The sequence below is a fragment of the Corvus moneduloides genome, chromosome 18 (assembly GCF_009650955.1).
Source record: "Corvus moneduloides isolate bCorMon1 chromosome 18, bCorMon1.pri, whole genome shotgun sequence".
Lineage (NCBI taxonomy): Eukaryota > Metazoa > Chordata > Aves > Passeriformes > Corvidae > Corvus > Corvus moneduloides.
The window spans coordinates 164,657-190,884 of NC_045493.1; the positions used below are offsets into that span (position 1 = coordinate 164,657).

The 26,228-nt window shown below is 61.2% G+C and overlaps 2 protein-coding genes across 2 annotated transcripts; one reads left to right on the top strand and one right to left on the bottom strand.

Annotated features, from left to right (window-relative positions):
* Nucleotides 1–280: 280 nt before the first annotated feature.
* On the top strand, nucleotides 281–22,364 carry SMTN (smoothelin). Its single transcript, XM_032127726.1, has 21 exons — nucleotides 281–471; nucleotides 5,471–5,631; nucleotides 5,874–5,967; nucleotides 6,060–6,138; nucleotides 6,232–6,515; nucleotides 7,998–8,100; nucleotides 8,313–8,542; nucleotides 8,669–8,732; nucleotides 9,947–10,045; nucleotides 10,577–10,900; nucleotides 11,864–11,967; nucleotides 13,996–14,112; nucleotides 15,116–15,274; nucleotides 15,362–15,437; nucleotides 15,703–15,867; nucleotides 16,417–16,479; nucleotides 16,644–16,707; nucleotides 17,039–17,209; nucleotides 17,308–17,431; nucleotides 17,503–17,654; nucleotides 21,448–22,364. Exons 1-21 carry the CDS (start codon nucleotides 421–423, stop codon nucleotides 21,596–21,598), a joined length of 2,835 nt encoding a protein of 944 aa, XP_031983617.1. The 5' UTR covers nucleotides 281–420; the 3' UTR covers nucleotides 21,599–22,364.
* A 638-nt stretch (nucleotides 22,365–23,002) lies between these two features.
* Nucleotides 23,003–24,706, bottom strand: SELENOM (selenoprotein M). Its single transcript, XM_032127728.1, has 5 exons — nucleotides 24,536–24,706; nucleotides 24,418–24,453; nucleotides 24,304–24,338; nucleotides 23,808–23,886; nucleotides 23,003–23,718 (listed from the first exon to the last, which is right to left on the bottom strand). Exons 1-5 carry the CDS (start codon nucleotides 24,662–24,664, stop codon nucleotides 23,506–23,508), a joined length of 492 nt encoding a protein of 163 aa, XP_031983619.1. The 5' UTR covers nucleotides 24,665–24,706; the 3' UTR covers nucleotides 23,003–23,505.
* Between the last annotated feature and the right edge of the window lie 1,522 nt (nucleotides 24,707–26,228).

The window sequence follows — 26,228 nt, forward strand, 5'->3', positions numbered from 1 at the left end:
GACGGGAGTGAGTCCGGAGCCCCGCGGCACGCCACGGCGACTCGTCTCAGTGCCCGAGTCACGGTGCCGGAACAGGGCTGTGCACCGGGATCCGGGACCCGAGACCCGCAGGTCCGGCGGGGCGGGGCGGGGCGGGGCGGGGCCGGGCCGGGCAGGCGGTGGCGGGGCGGGGCGGTGAGAAGCGTCGGGGCTGCAGCGCTCCTGGGAGCACGAACGGCAGTGGAGTGGAGTGGAGTGGAGTGGAGTGGAGTGGAGTGGAGTGGAGTGGAGTGGAGTGGAGTGGAGTGGAGTGGAGTGGAGTCGGCGGGGCGGGGCGGGAGCGCAGCCGAACCGAGCGCGGGGCCGCGCCGCCCCGGCCGCCCTTTGTTGTGTCGGCCGCCACCGAGCTCGGGCCGCAGCAGCGTGGGCCCGACGGGCAGGATGTCCCAGGAGAGCCTCCTTGGGATGGACGAGGGAGCGCTGCGGAAGCTGGTGAGTCTCGCGGCTGCTCCGGGGCTCGGGGTACGGTGCGCGCCCGCGGTGGCTCCAGGGGCGGATCGTGCCTGGAGATGCCTCGGCTCCTTGAATCCCCCGGGCCGGGGGCTGCTGTCCCAGGCGCGGGCAGAGCGAGACCGGGCGGGGCTCGGGTCTGTCGCTGGGCCGGGAGGATTCCGAGCAATGTCTGGGAGCGGATGTAGCGCTGGGGACCCAGCTCTGATCCTGGGCGGAAGCACCTGGAGGGACCCGCGCCGGCCCGGGTCGGGCTCTGGGCCGGGGTGAGCTCCAGCATGAGCCCCCGCTCTACTCCGGTGATTCCGGAGGCTCTGGTTCCGCTCTTCTGACAGCGCTTGCCCCTTTGCTCGCAACCACGCCCGGCCGTACCGCCTGTCCCGGCTCCATCTTCTCGGCCGGCGGATCCCGGGGAATCGTTCCCCGATGCCGGCAATGGTCCCCTGCTTCCGGCTTTCCCGTTGCGGGTTCCCGCGCAGCCGGGGGCTGGCGCGGTGCCAGGCGCACTTCCCAGGCTCTGCCCGCATGGCTTTGCATCCCATCCCCTCCTGCGCGACGGCTTCTGGAGCACCGGCCGAGCACTGCCCGAGGAGCGAGAGCCGCAGTTGTGCGCTGCCGGGTCCAGTGGGCTCTGGAGGGCCTCCGTGTCCCGGAGACGGGACTCAGGATACTCGGCCGGGGCTGGTGTCCCGGGAAGCCCCTACAACTGCCCGGTTTAGGGCAACCCCAGGGACCCCCGGCCCGGGGCTGGGGCTGTGCTGGCTGCCCCGGGGGTTGAGCCGGGGTGGCCCGGCCCAGCGCTGGGGAATGGTCACAGCAGGAAGCTGAGTCAGCCGGGAAGGCAGGTCTGCTGGAACAGGAAGGAGTCGGGATGCCGTCGGGAAGCGGGGGCTGTGCCGTGGGTCGGCATGGAGGCTGCCCCCGACTGCGTCTCCTGTCCTGCTACCCTCAGCCATCTCTGCGTGACGACATGCAGACCTTCCCGTGGTTCGAGCAGAGAAGTCTACTTGTTTCTCGTGGGGTGATGTCGGGGCTAACAGACCACCCATCCAGAGGTTTGGGGATGGGTGGTCCGGGTGTTTCCCCATCCTGCCAGTGCTCCAGCTCTGCCGTGTCCCAGCCGAGGTCTCTGATCTGAGATGGAGCCCCAGGAGCAGTGGTGGGTTCCTAGTCTTTGGCTAGCCCAGGGAGGTGGATCTCATCCTGCAGCAAGCACTGGTTCTGTGGGGGCTTTTTCTTTGATGTGCTGGGGCTTTGCCTCCCCAGAGCACCATGCTTGTGACCCAGATCTCCCTGTGCTTTGTGGCACAGGCTGGGGAAAGCCTGCTCTGAGCTGACGTGAGGCAGGGAAAGAATTATTTTTCCTCTGGTTAGGTTTTTGGCACCACTCAGCTGGAAGAGGATTAGTCCATATAAGGGAAAACTGCCTCTCCCACCGCTTCCTCCCTTCTCTGCTCTCCCCAGCTCTCCACTCTGCCTTGCTTCTCCTCATTTCTCCCGGCAAGTGACACCTAGGCAGCAGCATCTGATGTCCCCAGGGAAACTGGAAGAAGGAGGCTGGGGGACTTGAGGAGGTCCCTGCAGCCCCCTCACTCCTGTGCTGGCTGGGCTGGGAGCTGCCAGGAAGCCTCTGACCCGCAACTCCTGCCATAGGCATCCATATGATTCCCTCCCCAGCTGCCCACTGGTATCCCAGTCCCAGGGAGGCCAGTTGGGATGAACCAATGGTGCAGCATAAAGGTGACCAAGGGCTTGGAGGAGCCGGAGGAGGGAGCTGTGGGGGATGGGGTAGGTGCTGCTGCAGGGTGGCCTTTAGATGGATGTCCAGAAGCAGGGGATTGTTTGAGTGCTCATGGCTGTGCTGAGCTCCAGGCTGCTGGCCTTGGGCTGGGGAATGCTTCCCTCTCCCAGCCCCTCCAAATCTTAGTCTGGTTAATTAGGGAGGATGTAAATATCTTTGGAGGCAGGGCAGGCTTGACCTAGGAAAGTCGCTGCCATGAGATCTCCTTCTTATACCCAGTAGCCTTTGGCAAATCTTCGATGGCCCTGAGAAGCACTGCATCCCTGCCATGTCCCTGTCATCCAGTGTCCTTCCTGCTTTCCTCTGCCAGGGGACACCTATGCTCCCATGGCTCTTTCCAAAGGTGACAGTGAAGCTTGGGGCTGTAGGAGGTGCTCAGTGTGCCAGGTTCATCTGATGTTGCAAAGTGGTTTCCCAGTGGCTGGGCTTCAGCCTCCAAAGTGCTGTGTGCTCAGGCACTCCAAAGAGCCAGATGGATGCAGGGCTAATTGCAGCCCTCCTGGAGGAGCTGCCCACCTCACCAGGGCTCTGAGCACTGTTGTGTTGGGCACCAGTGAGGAAGCACCCTATGGGTGCTGTGCCAGTGCCCTTTCACAGAGGCACTCTGTCGGCTGAGGAGGGTATTTGCTTGGAACCATTAATTTGCTGGAAGCTGAGCAGGGCCCATGGGGCCCCGGAATGTGCTGATCCCTGAGCCTGCCTCTGCCGGCAGGGCTGGGCCCCTTGGCCCCTTCGCAGCTGTTGCGGTTTCCAGCATGCTTTCCCCTGCCACTGGCCACGGAGCTTCCAAAGCTGCCTCATCCCAGCTCCCTGCTGACGTGGGCTTGGAATAAGGCATTTTCTCCTGCTCTGCCATTTGTCCTGTGGGGAGAAGCCTTCCAGGACTTGGGTGCAGGTCAGGTCTCAGCTGGAGCCTCCTGGATAGGGCAGACCTCAGAGCCGGCAGATGGGTGCCACACAGCACACACTGGTGCCAGCATGTTCCCTGCACTAGGGTGTGCAGGGCTGGTGTCCCATTGTGTCTGCCTTCCCTGGCACTCACAATTTACGCAGCTGCTGTGCACACGCCCCTTCTCCTCCCCCCTCCCACCTTCCTCATCGCCCTGACCCAGCTGCTGGGGCCAAGCCACTCACTGCCAGCAGCTTATTTAGTGAAGGGCCAAGGCCTTGGCCACCCAATATGCAGTTGAGGACTGTTTTCCTGTCCTCATAGCCTTTGGATAGCTGCAGGGAGAGCTGTCCTTACTGCAAAGCTCTGCCTCCAGCCCTTCATTTTGAGCTGAACCAGATTCCACCACTTCCCAGCCTATCAATGCTGCCGTGTGTGCAGGGAGCCGGGCTTCCCAGCTGGCCATTGCTGCTGGACCATGCCTTTGTCCTGGTAGTAGTGTCCCCACTGTAGCAGCCTCCTTGGGATGCCGTCAGCCATCAGGGGCAGACGGGAAATGAGAGGCCCATAAGGATGGAGGGGCTGGTTTTCTCTCTAACACTCCTCACTGCTCTGGCAGCACCATGTCTCCTGCTCTTCCCAGCTGCTTCCCTGGCCCTGTGGTGGCAGAGGTGCCTGCTCTGGATAAAAGCACAGAGGGGGCTGCAGGCTTCAGCTCTAGCCAGGATGCTGGAAGGGATGGTACTGCCTGCTGGCATGGTGGGGGCTGCTGAGGTGGGGGAGAAAGAGCACCCTGGCTCCAGGCAGCTCCCCCAGAGGTTATGTGTATTTTTAGAGTTGGTCTTCCCTAGGGGTTGGTAGTCCTGGCCACTGGGATCTTCCCAGCTGGGGAAGGATACTGCTCCCAGGTTGGGTTTTGCAGCTGGCAAGGGTTGGAGTACCACAGCTTTGGCTGCTGCTGGGATGGCACATGGGATCTCTGTGCCTGCTCTGTGCTTCCTGGCTTCACTAAGATGGGAATACTCTCCGAATATCGCCAAACTCCAAGCAGAGAGGGCAAAGTGCGATAGCTTCTCAGAGTCTCTGCAGAGGGGTCTGCTTACAGGTGGTGATCTGGGGCCCCCAGTGTGGCTCAGTTCAGGTGCAATCAAGGGACTGACCCTGGATCTCTGCTGCAGTGGAACCCAGAGAGCCTGGATGGGTGGCCAGTCAGTGGCCCATGGGACCGGAAGGGAATGGACTGACGCTCTTGTCCTGTGGCACAGCCATGGCTTCTCCCAGCATGATAGATCTTGATGCTGACAGCAGCTGCTGTTGGTCACAGGGTTTATTTTTAACAAGATCCATGGGAAATCACTTCCCAGGTTCCTAGTGTCAGGGCAGTCTTGTTGTCCCACAGCAGGACAGTGTGAGGATAGTGGGCCCATGCTTGCCCTGGCTGGCCTTTCACTGCAGATCTGGCTGCCTTTTGCCCCTTCAACATCAGGAGTTGTGTTCATGGCCCTCTGGAAAAACTGGAGCTGGTGGTGGGACTGGGGTGTGATCTGATCTGGAAGAGGGGGAGCAACTCTGGGTGCCCATGGCAGGTGCTGACCTTGGGTGGGCTGAGGAGCACCTGGAGTGCCTGTGAGATGTTCATGGGGGGCATCTGGGGGAGTTGTGGCTGTGCTTCCCACACATAAGGGGTTAGACTAGGATTTAGGACAGATCCCTCTCATGGATTTGGCTCCAAAAGCTGCCTGCCATCCCCTAGCAGTGAATGAGGGTGGGGAGGGCTGCAGGGTGGCCAAGATGACCCCTGGGTGGGATGCTGGAACCTTTTCAATCAGCACCTCTGGGGGGACATGGGATGGGAAGAGAATGGGCTCTCCTGTCCCTTCGCTGCTGGAGGGGCTAGCATGGCTGGGAGGAGGGCTCATTCCAGAGCTGGTGGCACTGGGAGGGGCAGAGCTTCAGGGCACCAACCCTTGGAGGCTGCAGGACCACTGGTGGGTGTTCATTTCACATGCTCGTTTCTTTGACCTTTACATGCCCGGAGGTCTCAGTGCCACCATGGCAGCCCCTCCTCACCATGGCTGGTCCCAGCATCCTGCCCCAGGGGGGCCATGCCCACTTCCCACAGAGCATAGCAGTGCTGGGCAGCATGCACTGGGCACGTGGGTGCCACAGACAAGACAGCACCTTTGTCCAGAGTGTGGGCAGCTCATGGCAGCGTGGCAGAGGGCAGCACCAGGTCTGAAACGGGGGCTCAGTGACCAGAGCCAGTGCTGAGCTCTGCCCTGTGCACCTAGCTGGAGGCCACACTGGACCTGGCCGAGCGGCGCCGCATCCGCTCGGCCATCCGGGAGCTGCAGCGGCAGGAGTTGGAGCGGGACGAGGAGACATTGGCATCCAAGCGCTTCCGCCCAGAACGCAGCAGCCAGCAACAGGACGACAAGGAGAATTGGCCACAGTGAGTCCTGTGGGGAGCTGGGGTCATTCTCTCCCTCTGCCCTGGGAGATGGGGACTGCAGTACCTGGCCCCACTGTGGCTGGGACAGATTTGGATGAACATGAGGGTGGGAGCAGCCTGGCACAGAGCAGCTTGGCACATGGTGAGGCCTGTTGCCTGGATTTGCCAGCTGCCCACAAGGGGACTTTGCTCGCAAGTGCCTGTGACAGCTCCCAGATGGCCACCACTCTCACCCTGCTCAGGTCCCAGCACCTGGAAGAGGAGCAGCAGGCAGCCCTGGCTGCCTTGTCTGAGCAGCTGGAAGCCATCACCAGCGTGGAGGAACTGACAAAACTGGTGAGCAACTGTGTGCTGGGGGAGACCATTTGCTGGGATGGACCTTGTGCTGGGACTGACCCTGCTCTTTCCTGGGTCCTTCTCCCTCGCAGCTGCGGGCAGCAGGTGAGTATGAGGAGCGCAAGTTGATCCGAGCTGCTATCCGTAAGCTGCGGGCCGAGGAAATTGAAGGTGAGGCACCATTCCCATGTTCCGGGGTGGATGCCCTGGAGAGTCTGGGATGTGGGCAGCTCCTTCCTGAACACCATCTTTGCTTCCATCCAGCTGCGACCCTGGCTGGGAATGTGCAGAGCAGCCAGAGGGATGGCAGCAAGTCCCCCACTGTGCCTGGGGAAGCGAACATTGTCCAGAGGGACAATGCTGAAACACCAGCCCTTACTGCGAGTGAAGAGAGCTGTGGTGAGGGCAGCACCAAGCCACCAGGCACAGACAGGAGCAGGGAGAGCAGCCAGCAGGATGATGCAGAGCCAGCACTGGCTGGGCCAGACGAGAGTGGGTATGGGGAGGCTGTGGAGCAGCCCCCTGCCCAGGAGCCCGAAGGCTCAGTGGTGAGTGTGTAGGGCACTGCAGGGGGTGGGACGGTTCAAGATTTCACCCCTTCCTGGGGCTCCTGTGCCAGCCTTTCTGGAGTACAGAGCCCTGGGCAATCTGTGCTCGCCTGCCTGAAGGGACTGAGGGAGGTGGGGCTGGGGTCTTTGGGGGCACGGGAGATATGGCTGGGCTGTGCCAGCATGGCTCCAGCAGTGGTGAGCTGAGGCTGGGGCCTCAGGCCAGGGTGCCCCATGGCTTCTCCCAAGAGTGCAACCTGGTGGGGATCTGGGAGCCCCTTAGTGCATGTGGTGCACTCCTCCCTGCTCCAATTCTCGGGGATGGGGCTCTTTGGAGGCAACAGTTGCTCATCTCTCCTGCAGCAGTTCCCTTGCATGGGTAGAAACCTTGATTCCCTATCCTCCTTCTCATGATGGCTGTTCCTGCCATCCTTCAAGGGTTCAGGGCTCATTCTGGAGTGAAGCTGGGGGCTTTCTGGATGGGTGAAGGATGAGCTGGTGGGCAGAGCTGGAAGGAATGAGCACAAGCTGGGGTTTTCAGTGCAGCAGGGGTGACCCTGCAGAGACTGTATGGTGGTAGGAGATCTCTGCACCCAACCCTGTGGGGTTGCCCTTTGAGGGTGAGGGTGGGAAGAGAAGCAATGGATTTAACCACAGCTGGGTGAGAAGGCATGGGTTCCCCCATCTGCCTCTGTCTATCCCTGCTTCTTCCTCTGCCTGCCCCAGGGCCGGAGCAGGAGGCTGCAGAAGGGATGTGGCCTTGTGCCGCCTTTCAGCACTGTCTGCCTCCCCATCTGGATGTGCTGGCATGCAGCCCCCAAGCCCTGGCTGGGCTGGGACATCACTGAGCAGCTGAGAGGGCTGTTCCATTCAGTCTGACTCATTGCTCCAAACTCAAGACCATTTCCGTCCTTGGGTTTGGGGCCTGGTCCCCCTGTGCCCCTTCAGGGTATGGGCCCATCTTCGTCTCCCCCTGCTCTGGAGTCATGGTGCTGCTAGAGGCACTGGCACAGCCAGGACTGGCACCTTGTTCCCTAGCTGACACCAGGACACCCTAGCCCTGCTCAGACTTATGTCAGAGACACATCTGTCACCTGTGTGTGGTCCTATGTCCAGAATATTTCATCATTTGCCAAGCAGAGCTGCAGGTGCCATGAACGAGGACAGGATAAAACTGAGTGTTTCCTGTATCATGGAGCCCTGGAGTGCCTGGGCTAGGGGCATGGGGCAGATTTGGGGTCCCCCTTCACTAGACACTGTCTCCCTCCCTGCCCACAGGATGCAGTGGGGTGTGGGGACACTTGTTGCCCTATGAGCCTCCTGCTGTGACCCCTGTGCAGGGACTGGCTTGTCCATTCCCGGCAGCATGCAAGCAGGGAGCTGGATAGCATGGGAAGAGACCACAGCCTGTATGTCCCTGGCTGGAATGGGACATGGTGGCACAGTCAGAGACTGGAGTGTGGCTGGTTCTGCTCTCCCCAGGCCCACAAGCGAGAGGATGTGGTGGAGCAGGAGCATGTCCCAGACAGGATGAAGGAGCTGTGCAGCCAGCAGGCGGGAAACCCCGAGAAACCCACTGGTCAGGGTGAGTCCCCACAAATGTCCGTGGCAAAGCCCTCCGGGTGCGTGCCTGGGGCAAGAGCTGTGCCTGGCCAGCTGCAAGATGATGGAGGGAGATGCATATGGCATCTCACAATGGTGGGCAGGGCAGCCAGGTGCCTGGAGGAGCTGCATGAGTAGGGATGCATTGCAGACAGCTGCAGGCTTCCAGAGCAGAGCCTTTTCTCTTACTCACAGCTGTGGTTTCGGGGACCCTTGTGCTCCTGGAGCTGCAGCCAGCCCCAGAGCCCGATCCAGAGCCTGAGGATGATGGTGAGGACCTGCAGCATGGCCAGCCCCAGGGGCAGCCACAGGCAGCCTGGAATGAAGGGAACCTGGGCAGACCTGCCAGCATCCCAGAGCCCAGTGTGGTGCAAGGTCCCAGAGGGGAGCACCCCATCCCGGGCCAGCCCAGTGCTGGCAACCAGGTACAGAACTGGTGGCAGCTGCCACCGCTCTCCTTGCTCAGGGCTGGCAGTCTGTGGGTGAAGGCAACTTGATGGGGGTACTGCATGTAACCCCCAGCTGAGTGCTCTGCCCCTCTCCTCCCACAGCTTCATGTTGGGGTGCACTGCCAGGTGCTGGGGCCAGGTGGGAGACACAGGAGGCCACCACTGGGTAAGTGTAGCCCTGAGGGGGGTGACACAAGAGCCATGGGGCCCTGCCAGCTGGGCAGCCCCACCCCAGGCCCCCCCCCCGGCCCCCCCCCCCCACTCTACTGTCCTGCAGCATGTACATCCCAGGCATCCCTGGGGACATGACTCCAGCCCACATGTGCTGGGCCAGGAATGTGAGTGTAGGACATGGCCAGGCCAAAGGCCACCCATAGCTGGGGGCTGATTGCTGCCTAGCCAAGCGGTGGCAATGCCCACCCCAGCCAGGGAGCTGGGTGCCAGGCAGGCTGTTTACTGGGGCTCCCACTCTGGCCGGGTGGCTGCAGGGCCGTGAAAGGGAATCGGTGCCAGCAATAAACCCTGGCCTTTTGCATTCTTTGTCCCAATAAGGCTGGGAGCTGTGCATGGCTGGCTCTGACAACCCCCGCCCTGAGCCTAGCACCCTGCAGGGCCTCCCCACAGCCCTGAGGGATGCCGGTGGCCAGCAGTTGCCCTCTTCCTACTGCTGGGAAAACCATCCCCATGGCTGTACCAGGAGGAAATGGGGAAAAACCAAAAAGCAGTTCTCTGCTTCCAGGGTCAGGGTTGCTGCCCTGACAGGCGGAGGTTGCTGTCCCTCTGAGGAGCCCCTGGAGGCTGCTGGCTTGTGGGAAGGAAGAAGCCTTGGGAAGATGCTGGGGGTGGTGGGTTGCAGCGTGGCACAGCCCTGGGGTAGAGGGAAGTGTGCAGGACCCAACCCCCTCTTGCCTCACAGGGAGGCTCAAACCTGAGTTCTGAGAAGCTGAGCCCTTCTCCCTCCATGGGCATCAATGTCTCCAGCCACAGGGCAGAGCCATGGCTGCACCCTTGAAGTCTGAGCCACCTGGCCCTGTGGTCAGAGGCAATCCCTCCAGAGGCAATGCTGTGTCAGGGCCTGGTGAGGACAGGGGTGATCCCAATCTTCCAACACAGACCCCAGGTACCCCCACTGCACTGCTGGGCACAGAGCCTACCCTCCTCTGCAGTGTGGTTTTGAATTGCAGGGCAGAGCCCATGCCTGGGGTGCAGGGAAGCCTACGAGTGCTGGTGGATTTTGGCACTAAGCTCTGGGGAGTGTGGAGTGATGGGAAAGGAGATTCCAGGGTGCTGTGCTGGGGTGGGGGATGGCAGCAGCACTTGTGCCATGCTCACCCTCTGCTCCCTTTGTCTCATTCCTTCCCTGGCCTCTCTCTTCCCAAGCATCAGTGCCCACCCAGGAGGTAATGGGGACCCCGGCTCACCAGAATACTCACCGGTGGGAGCTGACGCCCTCCTCCCTTTGCCTGGCTGGCCCCACGGGTAAGATCCAAGTGGTGGCTGCCTCCATTCTCTGCTTCCCGGTGGCGGGATGTTGCCGGTGGAGCCTGGGCAGGTGTGGAGCTCTGCAGTGTCAGGATGCTGCAGGATGCTGCTGGCTGCCCACCTGCTCTTTTGCTTCCTGCCCAGAATCCCTCCCTCCCTCCCATCCATGTGCACAAGCACCCGGCATCAGTGGGGGGAGGGACCGGAGGCTTTAAGGGGCTGCAGCCACGCTGGGAAATGCTGGGTGTATTATGGGATCTCTGGGGGGCAGCAATACATCCTGGGGTCACTGTGGGGGGCTGCATGCATGGTCAGGCACTCCGGGGGCACTGTGCCTCGTGTGGGCAACCCAGGGGGGCTGCATGCACAGTGTGGCATCCTGGTCAGGGGCAGCATGCATCGCAGGAGGCACCCCAGGATGGGGGGCAGCGTGCATCGCGGGGGGCTGCACGCACGGTGCGGGGCCAAGCCCGGGCGGGGACACACGGGGGCGGCCGCAGTCCGGTGACCCCGGGCCCATCCCCGCAGCGCCGCGCCCCGCCGGACCCCCACCTTCCCCCGCCGCCGGCTCGGTGCGGGAGCGCGCGCAGCGATTCGGGCCGGCGGGGGCGGGCGGCGCGGGGGGGCGGGCCGGGGCCGCCCAATGGCAGCGGGGGCCCCGCACGGCCCCGCCGGCGCCCCCTCAAAACGCACGGGGCAGCGGCGGCGGCGGCGCAGAGCAGCGCCCGGCCCCGCGCCCTGCCGGTCCCCGCCTCGACGCCATGAAGACCTTCTTCACCATCGAGATCAAGGATGGGCGTGTGCAGCCCCTGGCATCTCGCATCACGGCCGTCCCCGGCAGCCAGCGGGCAGGTGAGCACTGATGGAGTACGGGGTGCGCAGGACAGGTCCAGTATGCAGGTGGCATCTGTCATGAGGCTTTACACTGTAGGGGTAGTGGGCATGGGTGTCACGCAGGGAGGTATGACTGGAAAAGGTGGGGATCCCTCAGGAAGATGGGCACTGCAGGGGAGTGGACATCTGCAGGGCTGTAAGCACTACAGGACTGTGCTCCTAATATGACAATGTGCACAGCTGGGCAGTGGAGCAAGTGAGTGCCAGTGGCAGCCAGGCACTGACAGATGGTGGGCACAAGTGGGTAGGTGAAGGCGAGCAGGCTGAGCCAGGCCAGGCGGGTGTTGATCAGCAGTGGTGGCATTTGAGTGCTGGCAGCCCTGAGGCTGAGCACAGGTGCTGCCAGAAGAACAGAGTGTGCCTGGTAGCCCTCATCCTTTGGCATGCACTTTCAGCCTGCTTGGGGCATCTCAGTTCAGGGAGACCATCTGGCCCTGCAGGCTGTCCCCAGCCCCACTATCCCACCATGTTTATGTTTGGGGTCATTCCCCAATCCCTGCCCTGGCCCCACAGCCCTGCCCCATCCTCTCCTCACTGACCTGCTGGTTCGGGGGGGCCCACACCATCCTGCTCTGTCCCATCCCACTGCTGCACCATGTCTGTTCCAGCCCTGCCCCAACCCTGCCTGCCTGCAGATGTGGCTCCTGTGGCCATCCCTCTCACCCGGGGGCCTTGGCTTCAGCTGGAGCACTGCAGAAAGTGCCCTTCCTTGGGGAGGATGATAAGCCAGGGCAGTGAGGGGTCTCAACTTCCCCATCCCTTGCTTGTCCCCAAAGCCCTTTCCCTCTTCCAGAGCTCAGTGCTTGCTGCCAGGGCAGGATGTGTGGGGCAGGCAGATAGCTCAGCCAGAGCCACTCCCCAGCTGTGGGGCTGAGCCTGTGGGCTGGGTCGGACCCCACATGCCTCTTGCTCCCCTTGCAGAGGTGACTCTGGGGCTGCGGAGCACCCCCATCCGTATCACCACCATCCCCAGCACTGTCAGCAGCATCTGCAACATCAGCAGTGTCAGCAGCAATGTCACCAAGGTGAGTGCCCAGGGGGCCACCTGGCCATTGCCTGGCAGCTCCAGGGCTTGGGGTGGGGACCAGGGACCAAGGAATTAGTGCAGGCAGCATGCTCTGGAGGCTCTGTCTGGTTTTGGTTGGTGCTTTTGTTTTGGTGGGGTTTTTTTCACCAAGAGACCCTGGACGTTGTTTGTGGTTGCACAGCCCCACATGAGCCCACTGCACTCTGAACTGTGCCACCATGTACCCAGACACTTGGGGAGATGGGCAGAGGGGGACAAGGAGTGGGTCTCCCTCTGTTTTAAACACCTTTGAGGGTGGCAGCAGCTCAGGGAAAAACCCATTGCCAACCACCCCTCTGTTTTTCCTCCTGGGGATGGACCTTGGCCATGTCTCTGGGGAGCCCGCCTTGGAGTGGGGCTACTCCTCAAAGGTCTCTAAAGCACCCTGGAGCTGTGGGTTGGGGTCTTGCCTGTTCCTGCTATGCCATCCTGAGTGGAGAGTGGCCACAGCTGCAGCCCATCCAGGAGAGATTCTTGGATGCAACTGGAGAAAAAACCTGAGAAAACAATCCCTCTGCAGTGTTTTGCAGGGAGAGCAGGCTGTGGTCACCCTGGGGCTGGGTGCATACAGGAGACAGCCCTTCAAGTGCTTTTATCTGCTCCTGCCCATCTAGGGTAATGTGAGGCGCCCGTGTGCTGCCTTGGCCAGAGCCAGGATGTCAAACACAGCTCTGTCTCCCTCGTAGCCCTGTGCGCGCCTGGCTGCCTCTGCGGGAACAGCACTGTGGGTGGCCTGTGTCACTGCCAGTGGCTGTGGTACCACCCGTGGCCTGTGGCATACTGGTGGCTGTGGTACCACTGGCTTCACCCCATCATCAGCCCAGCCCTTGCCAGCATGAGGCAGGCAGTGTCCACAGGTGCTGCCCATACCTGCCAGCAGGTCCTGCCTGTGGGCAGCTGTCTGCAGTGGGGTGACTTCCCTGTGCTAATGCGCTTGGGCAGGCTTGGCCCGAGCACTTGTCAGCTCTCATTAAGGTATTAGTGGGTCTGTCCAGTGAGGTGGGGGGCCTGAGACCTGTCGGCTGCCTGTCAGGAGATGCACCCTCCAGGTATGCTCCTGGTGGTTAAGGAAGAGGAGGAGGATGAGGCAGCTGTGCTGGCAGCCCTGCCAGGTAGGGCTTGGTCGGAGGACCAGCAGGGTGCAGGGACCTGGGGGCAGTAGTCACAGTGGCATGTCTTCTCACTGGTGGGGTACTGCCTGTGCCCGTCGTGCAGGGACCTGCTCTCCTTGGAGCAGGCATTGGGCAGCATGGGGGTATGAAGACCTAAAACCCATGCCATGGCACTGATGCTAGCCTGGGGCTGGAGATGTTGTGCTATGGGTGATACCAGCCCAGAGTGGGAAGGCACCTGGGGGAAAGGACGCAGCAGTGGTTGGCTTTTTCACTCACCCAGCACTGCAGTGGTCAGGGCTGGTTCCCACCACTTTGTCCCACAGGCCTCAGGAGGGTGTGTGGCCCTGGCAGCCACTGGGGGTGGGGGAGGGCCTCTTGCAGGGCTCCCCTTGCTGAGCCACCTGGTTCCAGAGCCGGATGCACTGCCAAGTGTGGCGCCTGGCTCAGCACCCCTGCACGGGACCCCCGGCTGCTGAGACCAGAATAGCCCACAGGCAGGGAGTGGGCCAGCCTCCAGCCGGGGGGGTGCCTGGGCCCCTATAAAGAGCAGTGGACAGCTGTGCGGGGCTCGCCACAGCGCCTGCACCACCACCATGCCGGGGGTCAGCTTGGAGGGGCTGGCGCAGGCTGGGGCGGCTGAGCTGGCAGAGCTGCGGCAGGAGCTGGTGGTGTTCCGGGGGGCAGCAGAGGGGCAGCTGGAGCGGGCCCTGCAGCGAGTGCAGGCGCTGGCGCAGGCACTGCAGACATTGGAGCAGGAGCACCTGGAGTTGCGGGCAGAGCTGGGGCGCCTGGGCCGCCGCATCGATCTGCTGGCGCCAGGGCTGCAGGAGCCCCCTGGGGAGGACATCAGCACCCTCTTTCTGGAAGCACAGGACCCTTGCACCCACTTTGAGGGCACGGAGGAGCCCAGTGGCCCTGTGGCCCATCCACCCACTTTCTCCAGTACGCGCCAGCAATCGGCCCTGCATCTCTCCCGAAGCAACAGCAGCGTGAGTGTGGGCAGCCCTGCCCCATGAAAGGGGGGTGGAAGGGGGTCACCAGCCCCCAGGGCTCCTGGGGGTGTCTGTAGCCTTGGCACAAGGCATGACTGTGACAGTGGTGCACAGGGACACGGCATCGTGGGGATCTGCCACTCCTTGGGCTCACTGTGATGGGGCTGTGCATTCCTGGTGTGCCAGGTGGGAGGCTGCAGGCAGCTGTCCTGCCCCCACTGCAGCACCAGGCACAGGTGGTGGCATGGGCGTATGTGGCCAGCATCAGCTTCTGCCGATGGCTTTGCCATGGATTGGTTACTGGGCCACAGGATGGAGGATGGGGCCAGGTGTGTATGTGGCTGCTCTGGCCCCGCTCTGTCATCCCTGCTGCCTCTGTGCCCTATTCTGGGCCTGGCCCACTGCCTGCTGTGCATTGCTGGGGGGTCGTGCTGAAAGGGACTTGGCGTCCTGGCTGTGCTCAGGCAGGGGCTGAACTGGCCTAGATCCTGGCAGGGATGTGGGGGAAGGCTCTTGATCTCCTGCACAAGCTCTTCTCTACACTAAGTCCCTTAATTCCATGGAAATCCCTGTGCTGCTAATGGCGTGCACTGGCCTTGCCAGCACCTTGCCCAGTGCTGGGTAACCGCCACTGCCCAGCCCAGAGTCCTGGGCAGCCCCTGCCTGCTGGGGGGCCCAGCCACCTCCTGCCAGGGAGCAGAGAGGATTTGGAGATATTTTGGCAGCCATACTGGGAGGAGGAGAAGGACTGCTGGGCCCTCCTGGGGCACAGGGTGCTGCAGGAGAGTGTTATGCTCCCTTGCCTGCCTTGGGTGCTGCAGATGCTTGCGGCATCCCACCAGCTGAGAGCACTTAACGCCCCATGTGGCACATCCTCTCCAGGGTCCTCACTGCCTGTAGCACTGGGCAGGTGTCAGGGTGATGAGGGCCTGGACCCTGAGAAGAGGTGGGGGGATGGCCAGGCTGGCAGGGGCTCAGCCACACGATGATGTCCTTGCAGATGGAGCCGGAGGTGGTAGAGCAGCACCAGGCGCCAAGGCTGGAACCAGAGCTGCCCAATGGCATGGAGAAGGTGCAAGTGAGGGAGGTGGAGAGAAAGAGCAAGCTGAACGTCGAGGAGCTGAGCAGGATTGAGGATGAGGATGTTCTGGATAAGATGGTACCTCTTCCTTTGGCTCGGGCTCCTGCAGGAAGGTAAAGGGACCTCAAGCTTGTGGCAGACTAATGATGGCTTCCCCTCTTGCAGCTGGATCGTACAACAGACTTTGAGGAGCGACGGCTGATTCGAAATGCCATGCGGGAGCTGCGCCAGCGAAAGCGAGGTACTCACGGATGGTGACCCCCGCTGGGGTCAGAGCAGTGGTGGTAGCAATATGGGGTGCTGAAGTGCGGATGTCCAGCTACGAGGAAGTGCAGGAGGGTGCATCCTGGGTCCTCTGTTGCCCCCCTGGCTTTGCAAGGCCAAGGACATCATCCTTCCCATGAGCCAGTTGTGGGCCAGCAGAAGCTGCAGGACCCTTGGTGTGGCAGGAACCATGCCCCCCACCCCACCTCGCTGCTGATGCCATCTCCCACTCATATTTGCAGACCAGCGGGAGAAGGAGCGGGACCAGCGGCTGCAGGAAGCTAGGAGCCAATCTGTCGCAGGAAGGGCTGGCCACACCACAGAGACCACCACCATGCAGAGCACTCAGTCAGCCGATGGCTCGGCACGCAGCACTGTCACCAAGACTGAGCGTCTCATCCAGTCTAGTACGGGTTGGGCTGGGGGGTGTGCCAGCCCTTTGGGAGCCTTGCAGAATCCTTCCCAGTGCTCCACCACTACAGATCCTTTGCCATTCACTGCCTGTCCAGAGTCTGACTTGACTCTGCTGGGAGCAGGACTGTGGTTCTGGCTTGGCCAGAGCCTGCCTGGGGATAATTAAGGATTCTGCTCTGGTGACTTCCCTCTGAATCCCCAACCCTGTCAGGATGGCAGGGCCTCATCTGCACCTTTGGCCTGTCTCTTGTCTCCTATACCCCTGCGCTCCCCATCCCTGGGTGGCTCAAGCTGAGTGACTGCAGGGGCTGAGGGATGCCCCAGCTCCCTGCTGCTTTGCGCTTGCCTGTTTGTTCTCTGCCTGGGGGGCATATGTCCTCTGTCCTCCCTCTGCCTGCCATGCGCATGGCTCTACCATCTGGGACTTCTCCCTGGTGCACTGCATGGGTGCACTGCATGGGTGCGAGGGTGCTTGGCAGCAGCAGGCATCTGTGGGTGCTGCTCCTCCCAGCCCAGCAGTTCCTGTTACCCTGTCCCTGCAGGTGATGGCACCAAGACCTCCCATACTACAACCATGGAGTCAAGTTATGTGAAGAGATCAGACAGTAAGAGTTTTTCCTCCCCTTTCCCCATGGCATCCTCAGGGTGTAACCCTGGGGCATCGCTACCACTGAGCCGTCACTGCCCTGGTGCAGGTAGAGTCCTGCCTGCCTGGCACAGCTGCCCTCTGCTCCTGCCCAGGGCCTCTCTCCTTCCTCTCTCTCTGCAGATGGCAACAGCACTTTCGTTCAAACCAAATCATCCTACAGCTCCTCATCCAAGAAGACGGGCAGGTGAGCAGAGGCGCCTGTGGGGACAGCCCCACACAGTCCCTGTCACTCACCTGCTTGTGCAAACCTTCTGCCCAGCTTGCAGCGTCCCCACACAAACGTGGCCCCAAAGCCTTCTGGGTCTGTGGGGTATGTTCATTGTGTTCAGAGGCTCTCATGGGTCCTTCCATGGGCATAGAGATAGGTCTGCCAGCTGAGGACCTTAAGCCACCTCTCTGCTGTCCCAGGGACATGGAGGTCTCCTGAGTGCCAGGGCTGGCCGTGGGCTGAGACCACTGCTTGCCCTCCCCTGGGCTGCCCACAGCCCTTTTAGCATTGCCTGTCTCTCTCCCAGCATTTTTGACCGTGAGGATGAGAGTGCCTCTCGGCAGAGCAGCCTGGCTGCGCTGGAGCGGCGCCAGGCGGAGAAGAAGAAGGAACTGATGAAGGCTCAGAGCCTGCCCAAGACATCAGCCTCACAGGCGCGCAAGGCCATGATGGAGAAGCTGCAGAAGGAGGGTGGGAGGTGAGGCTGGGCCTGGGGCAGGCTGGCCGGGGCAGTGAGTGCTGCACAAATAACAACACCCTGCAGCTGTGGATAACACCCCGTGTCTCCTGCCACAGTTCACCAAACCCCGCAGCATCACAGACCACTGTGCAGCGGTCCTCCAGCTTTGGCGTGCCCAACGCCAGCAGTATCAAGCAGATGTTGCTGGACTGGTGCAGAGCCAAGACCCGGGGCTATGAGGTGGGTGCCACCTCCTCTTCCTGTCCCAAGGCCAGTCACTCTGTCCCTTGGTAACTCTGTTGCCCTCTCAGCATGTGGACATCCAGAACTTCTCATCCAGCTGGAGTGATGGCATGGCCTTCTGTGCCTTGGTCCACAATTTTTTCCCTGACGCGTTTGACTACAGTAAGCTGACGCCCCAGAACCGCCGCCAAAACTTTGAGGTGGCCTTCTCTTCTGCAGAGTACGTACCTCTCTTGCCGTCACGTGGAGTTGGGATGGCTTGGGGTGGCTCTCCTGCTCGCTACTGGGGCGAGGGGGAACATGTGGAGGTGATGGTGCTGGAGGTGGGTTCTAGTAGGTGTCACTCCCCCATGCAATGCAACGAGGTTAGGCACTGTGGGGGCAAGCAGCAGCTGTGTGGGCAGAGTCACAAGAGGCCAGTGCAACCCAGTCTGGTGTGGCAAGGGTGGGTCTGGGAATCTGGGTTCCTGGGTGTGGGGCAGAGCACCCAAAGGAAGAGCAGCAGCCCCACAAGCCCACCTGGCTTCAGGCAGTACATACCACCTTGGGGTACCGGGTGTGGCACTGCAGCCTATGGGGGGAGCAAGGTTTGCCTGTGCCAGGTGCCTCCTTTCACAGTTATAGGGGCTCAAACACCGTTGCAGCTTCTCCAGTCTCTTCCCTTTTGCTTCTGGTTTTCCTGGGTGCTGAGAGATGGGAGTGCGCCCAGCTGGAGGGCTGGCAGCCAGCCCTTCTCTCCTTCCTTCTGTCTCTCTCCCACCCACCCACTCCTCTCCTCCAGCACCCTGCCCAGGGGCAGGGCTGGGGGTGGGGGTCCCATCCTGCTGATGTCCAAGGTGGCGGGGTGAGCTGGAGGCTCCTGCAAGCTCCCAGGGTGCTGTGGTGCTGTTTGGTGGAGCGAGAAGGGGGCTGCGGGCCTGGTTCTTGGCGCTCCTGTTAATGGATTTTTTGCCTTAATTGGGAAACTGGTGTGCGGACTTGAGAGAGCCATCGATCTCTCCGGCCTGGAAGCCAGGTGGCCTCTCGTCCTTCCTCCTCCTCCAGCTCTTGTGAGCATCCTCTCCCGAGCTTCCTGCACCAGGGCTGTGCTGCGCGGTTCCAAGTGGAGCTGGGCAGGAGGGCTGGGCTTGCTCCCCCATCCTCCCAGCGGGTCTATATAGGAGCTATATAGAGCAATGCTCCACTCTGGAACCCGCTCCCCGAGCACCTGGCGCGCCAGAACACCTCACTCCTCCTCCTCCTCTTCCATCTGTCTTTACCTCTGGACTTCACGCCTCTCCACGCCACTCACCTGCCCCTCTCTCCCTTGCTTGTGCCCCCCCAATCTCACTGAATGGCCTCGGCATGGGGTGCCCAAAGCCCTCCTGCCCCTGCATCGTGCATCCCCAGAGCATGCCAGAGCGGAGCAGCTGCCAATGGGACGGGAACTGCACTGATCTGTGTCTCTTGTTTTCTCTTCCTCCCCTCCCTGACTGGGCTGCGGTCACTGGCTTGCCCCTCTCTCTCCCTGCACCCAGGAAGCACGCGGACTGTCCACAGTTGCTGGACGTGGAGGACATGGTCCGGATGCGCGAGCCAGATTGGAAGTGTGTGTACACATACATTCAGGAATTCTATCGCTGCCTGGTCCAGAAGGGGCTGGTAAAAACCAAAAAGTCGTAGCCCATTGTCACCCCCCCAGGACCAATGGTGAGAACCTTCCCCTCCAAGTACCTGCCCATGCCCCCACAACCACCAGGGCTCGGCAGGGAACTGACTGCCTCAGCTGGGGATGAGGCTGGGGGATGCTGGTGGGTGAGGGGTGAGTGCTGGTGGTGCCAGACAGGGCCCAGCAGGAGGTGGGCAGAGACAGCTGGCTGGGGTCGGGCCTTCTGGAATAGTGCCTATGGGAGTTTGGGCAGGGGGGACTGTGTCACAGACTGTTGGCTCTCCACCTGTGGGGAGGGCAGTAGTGATAACAGAGCCCTTCTCCCATGGCTGAGCCTGACTCATGGATCAGCTGCTGGGGATGCCACTCAAGATGTTCTGAGTGGTGCTGCCTGAGTGTGGGTGGTCCTCCAGGATGCTGCAGCATCACTGCTTGGACTTGCTGCCTCATTCCCCTGCCCCAGAGTGCATGCCCAGCTCTGAAATGCTGCCTGCTCATATATGGGCAGAAGCAGGAGCCTGGAAAGTGTGACTCAAGGCTCAGGTTCTGCCTCGGCCTGCAGTGTTTGCGCCTCTCAGGGCATCCTGGCTGGCGCTGGAGCTGCGGCTCCCCTGGCTCTGCACAGCGCTGGCACACCAGGGCCCAAACAATGGCTTTATAAGGGCAGAGTTACTCTCTGTGTGCTGCCATTGCTCTGCCATCACCCCCCGAGCCAGGCTGGCAGTGGCAAGGGCTTTCCCAAGGCCCCAAGCATTGCCCCCCCATCCCCATGATGGCCAAATCACGAGGTGGGGCTGGTGCCAGCCAGGCTGTGGGCTGGGAGCCCACTGACCAGGCAGCAGAGACCTAATGGGATGCTGGGGGGCCATGGGACCCAGGGTGGGGCCTCTCCTGGGCCCTGGTGCTCCCCAGGGGCTGACACTGGCTGGGATTGCTCGTTGGGTGGGGCTGTTCTAGGGGGCCAACGTGTGCAGTGGGGCTACTGCAGGAGGGGAGAGGGGAGGTACAGGGCTTGGGGGTGAGGGTGTTGTGGTGGTGGGTGGCAGCATTGGGTTCAGACCCTCCTTGTGCACCCTGTCTTTTGGGGCAGAGCCCTGCCTTGGGGTATCCTCCTTGTGCATCCAGAGTCTTGGGGCAGAACCTTGAGTTCTGCTGGGCCAAAGCAGCTGAACTGGCCATGGCGGCAGCAGGTGCTGCCAGTTTGTGTCAGCACAGACCCCAGTGCAAGTGCAGCCCTTGCTCCAGCAGCAGCAGCCTGGCATGCTCCAGCACCATCTGTCCCCTGAAGGGGGGACAGTGCCTGGTAGGGGTGCAGGGGGCTGGGCAGGGCCAGAAGGGTTGGCAGCAGAGGCAGGGCTGCTTCTGTGACCCCGCTCCTTCTCTCCCAGTAAAAGGGAGAGGACAGAGGTGGCTGGATCCCCATCCATGTCCTTCATGGTTGTCACAGTGACCCCTAATCGTGTTGTCAGCCCCTTCAAGCACCCAGGGAGCCTCCACTTGGGGAGAGACATGGCCCAGGGCACTGGATGGGTGGCAAGGCAGAATGGGCCACCCCACCAAAAGGGCAGAGGCAGAGGGATGGGGGATTATGGGGATGGGGACACAACCACAGCTGATCTGCCAGGGCCCCGCAAGACTGGTAGCTGCTGGAGTCTTGCATGGGTCTTGCATGGACCCCTGCACTGTGGTGGGGCAGGGAGAGGAGGAGATAGGCACAGGCCAGGTTGAGTGGGCTGAGGCAGGGCAGTGCCCACTCTAGCAGTAGGGTGTGCTGGGCCTGGGGCAGGCAGCCCCTGGGCTCCAGTCTGGGACAAGGGTGGGAGCCAGGCTGGCAGGGTGGGAGCCAGGCTGGCAGGGCTTGGGGGAAGGCAGAAGAGCAGGACCAGGGCTTGAGGCAGAAGTAAGGGGCAGCATGTAACCAAGACCCACCCCCTGCTTTCCCTGGACCACTTGATAGGGTTTGAGGCAGGGGCACAGCAGACAGCTGCAGCCAGGCAGGGCTCTCCCTAGAGGTCACCAGCATCGGCTGGAGGAGCAAGAGGAGGAGGGGGCACGGCTTTAGCAGGGGATGACTGCCAACACCAAGAGCTGGGACGGAGAGTACCAGGGGAGCAAGGGGTGCAGATAGTTGGGCAACCCCTGCCCTGGGGCAGGCACCTCCCAGGGCAGATAGCACATGCTCTTCCCAGTGTCAGGAGCAGCAGGACTGTGCGTAGCAGTGGGGTGGGGGGCATGTGAAAGGAGCTGAGCCGGTCTGAGGGCAGCAGTACCCACACCAGCAGGCCCACGGCAGTGTGGGGTGCCCATCCCAGCTCCCACATGGGGCAGCCTGCCTGAGGCCATGCTGAAGGCTTCATCTCTGCAGGACGCTGGTGGACTGCGTGCCGCTGGTGGAGGTTGAAGACATGATGATCATGGGGAAGAAGCCAGACGCCAAGTGCGTCTTCACCTATGTGCAGTCCCTCTATAACCACCTGCGTCGCCACGAGTTGCGCATGCGGCAGAAAGAGTGCTAGAGCCTGCCCTGCCCACCCCCACTGCTGCCCTCACCCCAGAGCTGCCCAGTGGGAGGGGAGCTGCTTGCCCTGGGAGGGTCTGGGGGGCCATGGGTCTGGCACTGGGGACAGGAGAACTCTTCCACCAGGGCACCCCCACACCTCTGCCTTGGCAGAGCTGCTTCTGCCTCGGCCAGCTGTGGGCTGACCCTGTGGGCAGAGCCAGCTGGGCGCTGCTGGGGATGCTCCCAGCTTGGCTTGCCCCCCATGCTCCAGCCTTTTAAGTTATTTGTTCTCCAGGAATTATTTGCCCTGCAGGCAGCATCCCTGTGTCCCTGGGGTGGCCTGGGCACAGCTGTGCCCTCAGACTTGGGACACTGCATGAGTCTGTGGCTGAGCAGGGCTGTGAGGTCTAGCCAGGGTCATGGTGCATCCTGCAGTGGTTCCCTTGGCCCCCTGCAAGGAAGCCTCTCTGCCCACTGTAGGCCCTGCTTCGTGTCACCTCCCTGGGGACAGCTCCACAACTGTGCTGACACCCTGCTTCCCACATCCACGTGCACCTGGGGCACTTCCACGTTGGGGGCACCTGTGGACTGGGGAGTGGGCAGGGGCAAAGGGTCCCAGGGGAGCAAGGCCAAAGGAACAAGCTGGGACAAGCCTCCCCCACTCCCCTCTCCAGCTCAGGGCACCCACGTGCTCAGCGCCGCTAGCCCCTCTGTCACATCTCTACACTCGCGCTGACACGTGTACCAACACCAGCCAGATAATAAAGGTTTATCAAAGGCAATGCCTCTGGCTCAGGTCCTTCTCCCAGTAGCATATTGCACACCACAGTGCTTGGGGAGCACTGGCAGTCCAGCTGCTCCTGGCCTCTCTACCTGGAATTCCACTGCTCGCCCAGCCCAGAGGGACACTGGGGCATGTACTGCTCCTCCACTCATTGATGATGTCCATAGCTGAACCACCCTGACCAGGGCTGTCAGTTCACTGCCCCCCATTGCCCCAGGCCTGGCACAGGGAAAAGATCCCATGTGGCCAGCAAGGCTGTGGTCAAGTGTAGCTGTGCCCCACTTCCTTCCCTAGCTCAGGGCCAGCTATCCCCACTGGGCCCATGCAGCCATGGGACTTCAGTTCAACACTGCAGGACTCACTCATGGGCTCATGCCCATCCCCCTGCACCCTGTGAGAGCAGCTCATCCCATGCCATGGTGCCTACCACCCTCACCCCTCTATCATGCTGGGGAGGGTTGGCACAGGAATGGCACAGTGGTCTGTAGGTTGGTTTGTGGCTCACCAGCAGTGACTATGACCGTGCCATTGCCTCCTGCCTCTGTGAGAAGCTTCGATGCACCCAGTTCCCCTCGGAACAGAGCAGTGTGGGATGAACCCCACCGAGCCCTCTCTCAAAAAAAGACACAGTGCAGATGACTGCAAATAAATGCTTTACTAGGAGCTGGATATGATATAACCCTGCTGGAGGGTAAAGCCCCCTTCCTGGAGCAGCTCTCCCACCTTTGGGACTCAGCACATCTACCCTTAGCACCTGGCGCTTTCTGCTGAGGGTTTCATCCTGTCCCATGCAGGTGGGATACTGCTGCCCAGTGCTGGGAGCAGCTAAACCTCTGGGCACAGCAAAGGACTGCAAGGAATGCTGCTCCTCCTGACTGGCCAGGGATAATGGGCTTCAAGGACGGGAGGGCATCAACCAGCACACAGGCCTGTCAGAATGCCTACAAGTACCCAGGAAGCCCCTGCTTGAGGCTGAATCTGTCTAGGGCATCCTCGGGGCAGAGGCTACACAGCACCAAGCAAGAGCGGGGGGGGAAAACCTTTGCCACCCTGTGACACCATCCCCAGCTGCCATAACACCCTTATTCCCTACACTGGAGACTGGCTGCAGGACCCTGACTCAAGTGTGGCACTCCTTGCTAGAGGTCTGGGTGTTCTTCCTTGTCACGTTTGGGTGGGGTCTTGCCATGAGCGGTGGGTGCTTGGGGGGGCAGCAGTGTTGGCAGAGGCTTGGCAGGGGCAAACTGGAATTCCTCCGGCACAGGGGCATCAGGTGTCTCCTTGCGGTAGAAGCCCAACTCCTGCACCAGCTGGTTGATCTCTTCCCGGGTCATGTCACTCAGGGGAATTCTCTGTACCCAGACAGGGGCTGTAGCCTGGCACCTGTGGGGCACTGACCACCCCAGGCCCTGTGGCAGCAGGTGCTGCACTGCCCACTCACCTCTAGCTCCTCATACCGGTGGCTGAGAAGCACAAGCTCAGGGTCAGCACCAGGCAGGTGTTTCATCTCCAGGTTATGGCTGGGCAATGTGTCAAGGAGTGGGCAGCACTGGTCAGGCCCATGCAACCCCCATGCCCATCTCCATCCCATCCCATCCCATCCCATCCCATCCCATCCCCTTCTATGCTCTTTCACATCCCATTCCTGCCTATCCTGTACCATCCTCCATCCCAGCCCATCTTCTCTCATATCCTACCCCCTCCCACCCCATCTGTTCTGTCCCTCATCCCGTCCTTCACTGAATACCATCCCATTCTGTCCCCCATGTAATACCATTCCATCCTCCATCACATCCCCCAACGACCCGTCCTCCACTCCCCACCAAACCCCATCCTCCCTCAGCCCATCCCCTCCCATATTACATTCCTTCACAACCTGTCCCGCTCCCATCCCATCCCACAGGGACCCCAGCGCTGCAGCCGCCGCCGGTGGGTACTAGAGCGGGATGTCCTGGGTGACGAACGCCTTCACCTGCGGAGAGTGGCCGGCCGGGCCCGGCTCAGCGCGGGGAAGCCCCGGCTCCCCAGCCCGGCCCGGCCCCGATACCTACCTCCCTGAGACGGTTCAGCCGTCACCCGCCGCAGGTCTGCGGGAGGGGACATCCCATCAGGCACCCGGCGGGCACCGGTTGGCCCCCAGCGCGCCCCGCAGCCCCCGCCCGCGCTCACCTCCACCTTGCCGTGGGTCAGGTCCCGCAGCACGGCCCCGCGGAGCCGGGGGTGCTCCGAGCCGCCGCCCGCCGCCAGCGCCGCCACCAGCAGCAGCCACAGACACAGACCCGACGGCAACGCCCGCATCACTCCCGCCGCTGCCACGTCTGGCGCGGCCCGATTATACGCACCGCACAGCGCATGAGCAGCGACTCGCGCACACAAACACGTGCACACACAAACGCGCGCACGGACATGCGCACACACGTGCTCGCACACACGGACATGCGCACGCACGTACGCACCGTGTGAGTGGCGCGTAACTCCCGCGAGCACGCACCGTGCACAAACCGGCACCACACAGACCAACAGCACCACCCACAGCAGCATGCACACAGCAACACACACACCGTGCACAGATCGACACACAGAGGCCAACATCACCAATACACACACACAACACCACACACCAACACCACCAATATACACATTGTGCACAGACCATTGTGCAACACCACACACACAACAACTACACATAGACACAGTGTTCCAGTTTGGGCAAATTTAGAAATATATATCCTCTGAGAGAAGGCACAACCACCCCTCCCCCACCAGGTTCGGGAAAAAAAAAATTTTCCTCGAAGGAAAGTGAAGAAGATAAAACTATTTATTTAACAAACACATGGGAAGGAAAATAATGTTAGATGGTAAAATCTTTCGCGGTAGAGGAAAAAACCTGGGAAAGTGTTCGAGTCCTCCCTTTGGTCTCCTCGGAGCTGGGGCTTGGGCCGGGGCCAGGCCCTCTGTGCCCGGTGGAAAGTCCTCCCGATGTGCTCTGATGTTACAGCAATCAAGCAGTCCAGTAGAAAAGGGGAAAAATCTGGAATTCCAGAGAAGGAAATCCAAAGTCCAACTCTCAGTCTCTCTCCGGAGAGCAAGAAGAAGAAAAACTGGCCAAAAACTGACTGGAAAAAACAAGCCGGGTGCTTCCTCCCTCCCCTGCCCCAGCTAGGGAAAAAAAAACCTGCTATCTTTTTGTAACCTTGAACGAGCTGCAAACTGCTTTGAGAAAGTTTTGCTCAGTTTTTTCCTTCCCTCTTTCAGGCTCAGTTTAGAGGCATAGAAAGGCACAAAAATTAATTTCTGGGCATAGGCAGCGATATAGGATACACATCATAAGGTCACCCCAAGACACACAGCAACACACACTCTGTGCACAGACTGACACACAGACAAAACACACACCACCAACAACCCACATACCCCAACACCACATGCCAACACACATGCCAACAGCACACACCAATATACACACCCCAACACCACACACCATGTGCACAGACCAACATGCACACCAACAACACCACACACCCCAACACCACAAACACCATCTCACACACCTGCACCGCACACACCCCCATGACACCTGCACTGCACACATCCACAGTAGGCACACTGACACTGACATAGTGCAAAAACATGCAGAGACACCCATGTCAGTGTGTGCATTCACACACACAGCTGTGCACACTCACACACCCTCCTGCATACACAGCTGTACACACACACATGCACAGGTGCGTGCACACAGTCCTGCATACATCTATACGCAGTTTTCACAATAGCACATGGGTACAGACACACTGCTACCCCCCTTCCAGTTGCTCCTAGCCATGCCTACAGCTGCACATATTAGCCTACACAGCAGTGC

Bases quoted from the DNA above. Each gene is read 5' to 3' on its own strand.
- SMTN (XM_032127726.1), top strand. From the start codon at position 421: ATGTCCCAGGAGAGCCTCCTTGGGATGGACGAGGGAGCGCTGCGGAAG. The intron at 5,632-5,873 runs GTGAGTCCTGTG...CACCCTGCTCAG, and splicing joins GACAAGGAGAATTGGCCACA to GTCCCAGCACCTGGAAGAGG. The intron at 15,275-15,361 runs GTACCTCTTCCT...CCCCTCTTGCAG, and splicing joins AGGATGTTCTGGATAAGATG to CTGGATCGTACAACAGACTT.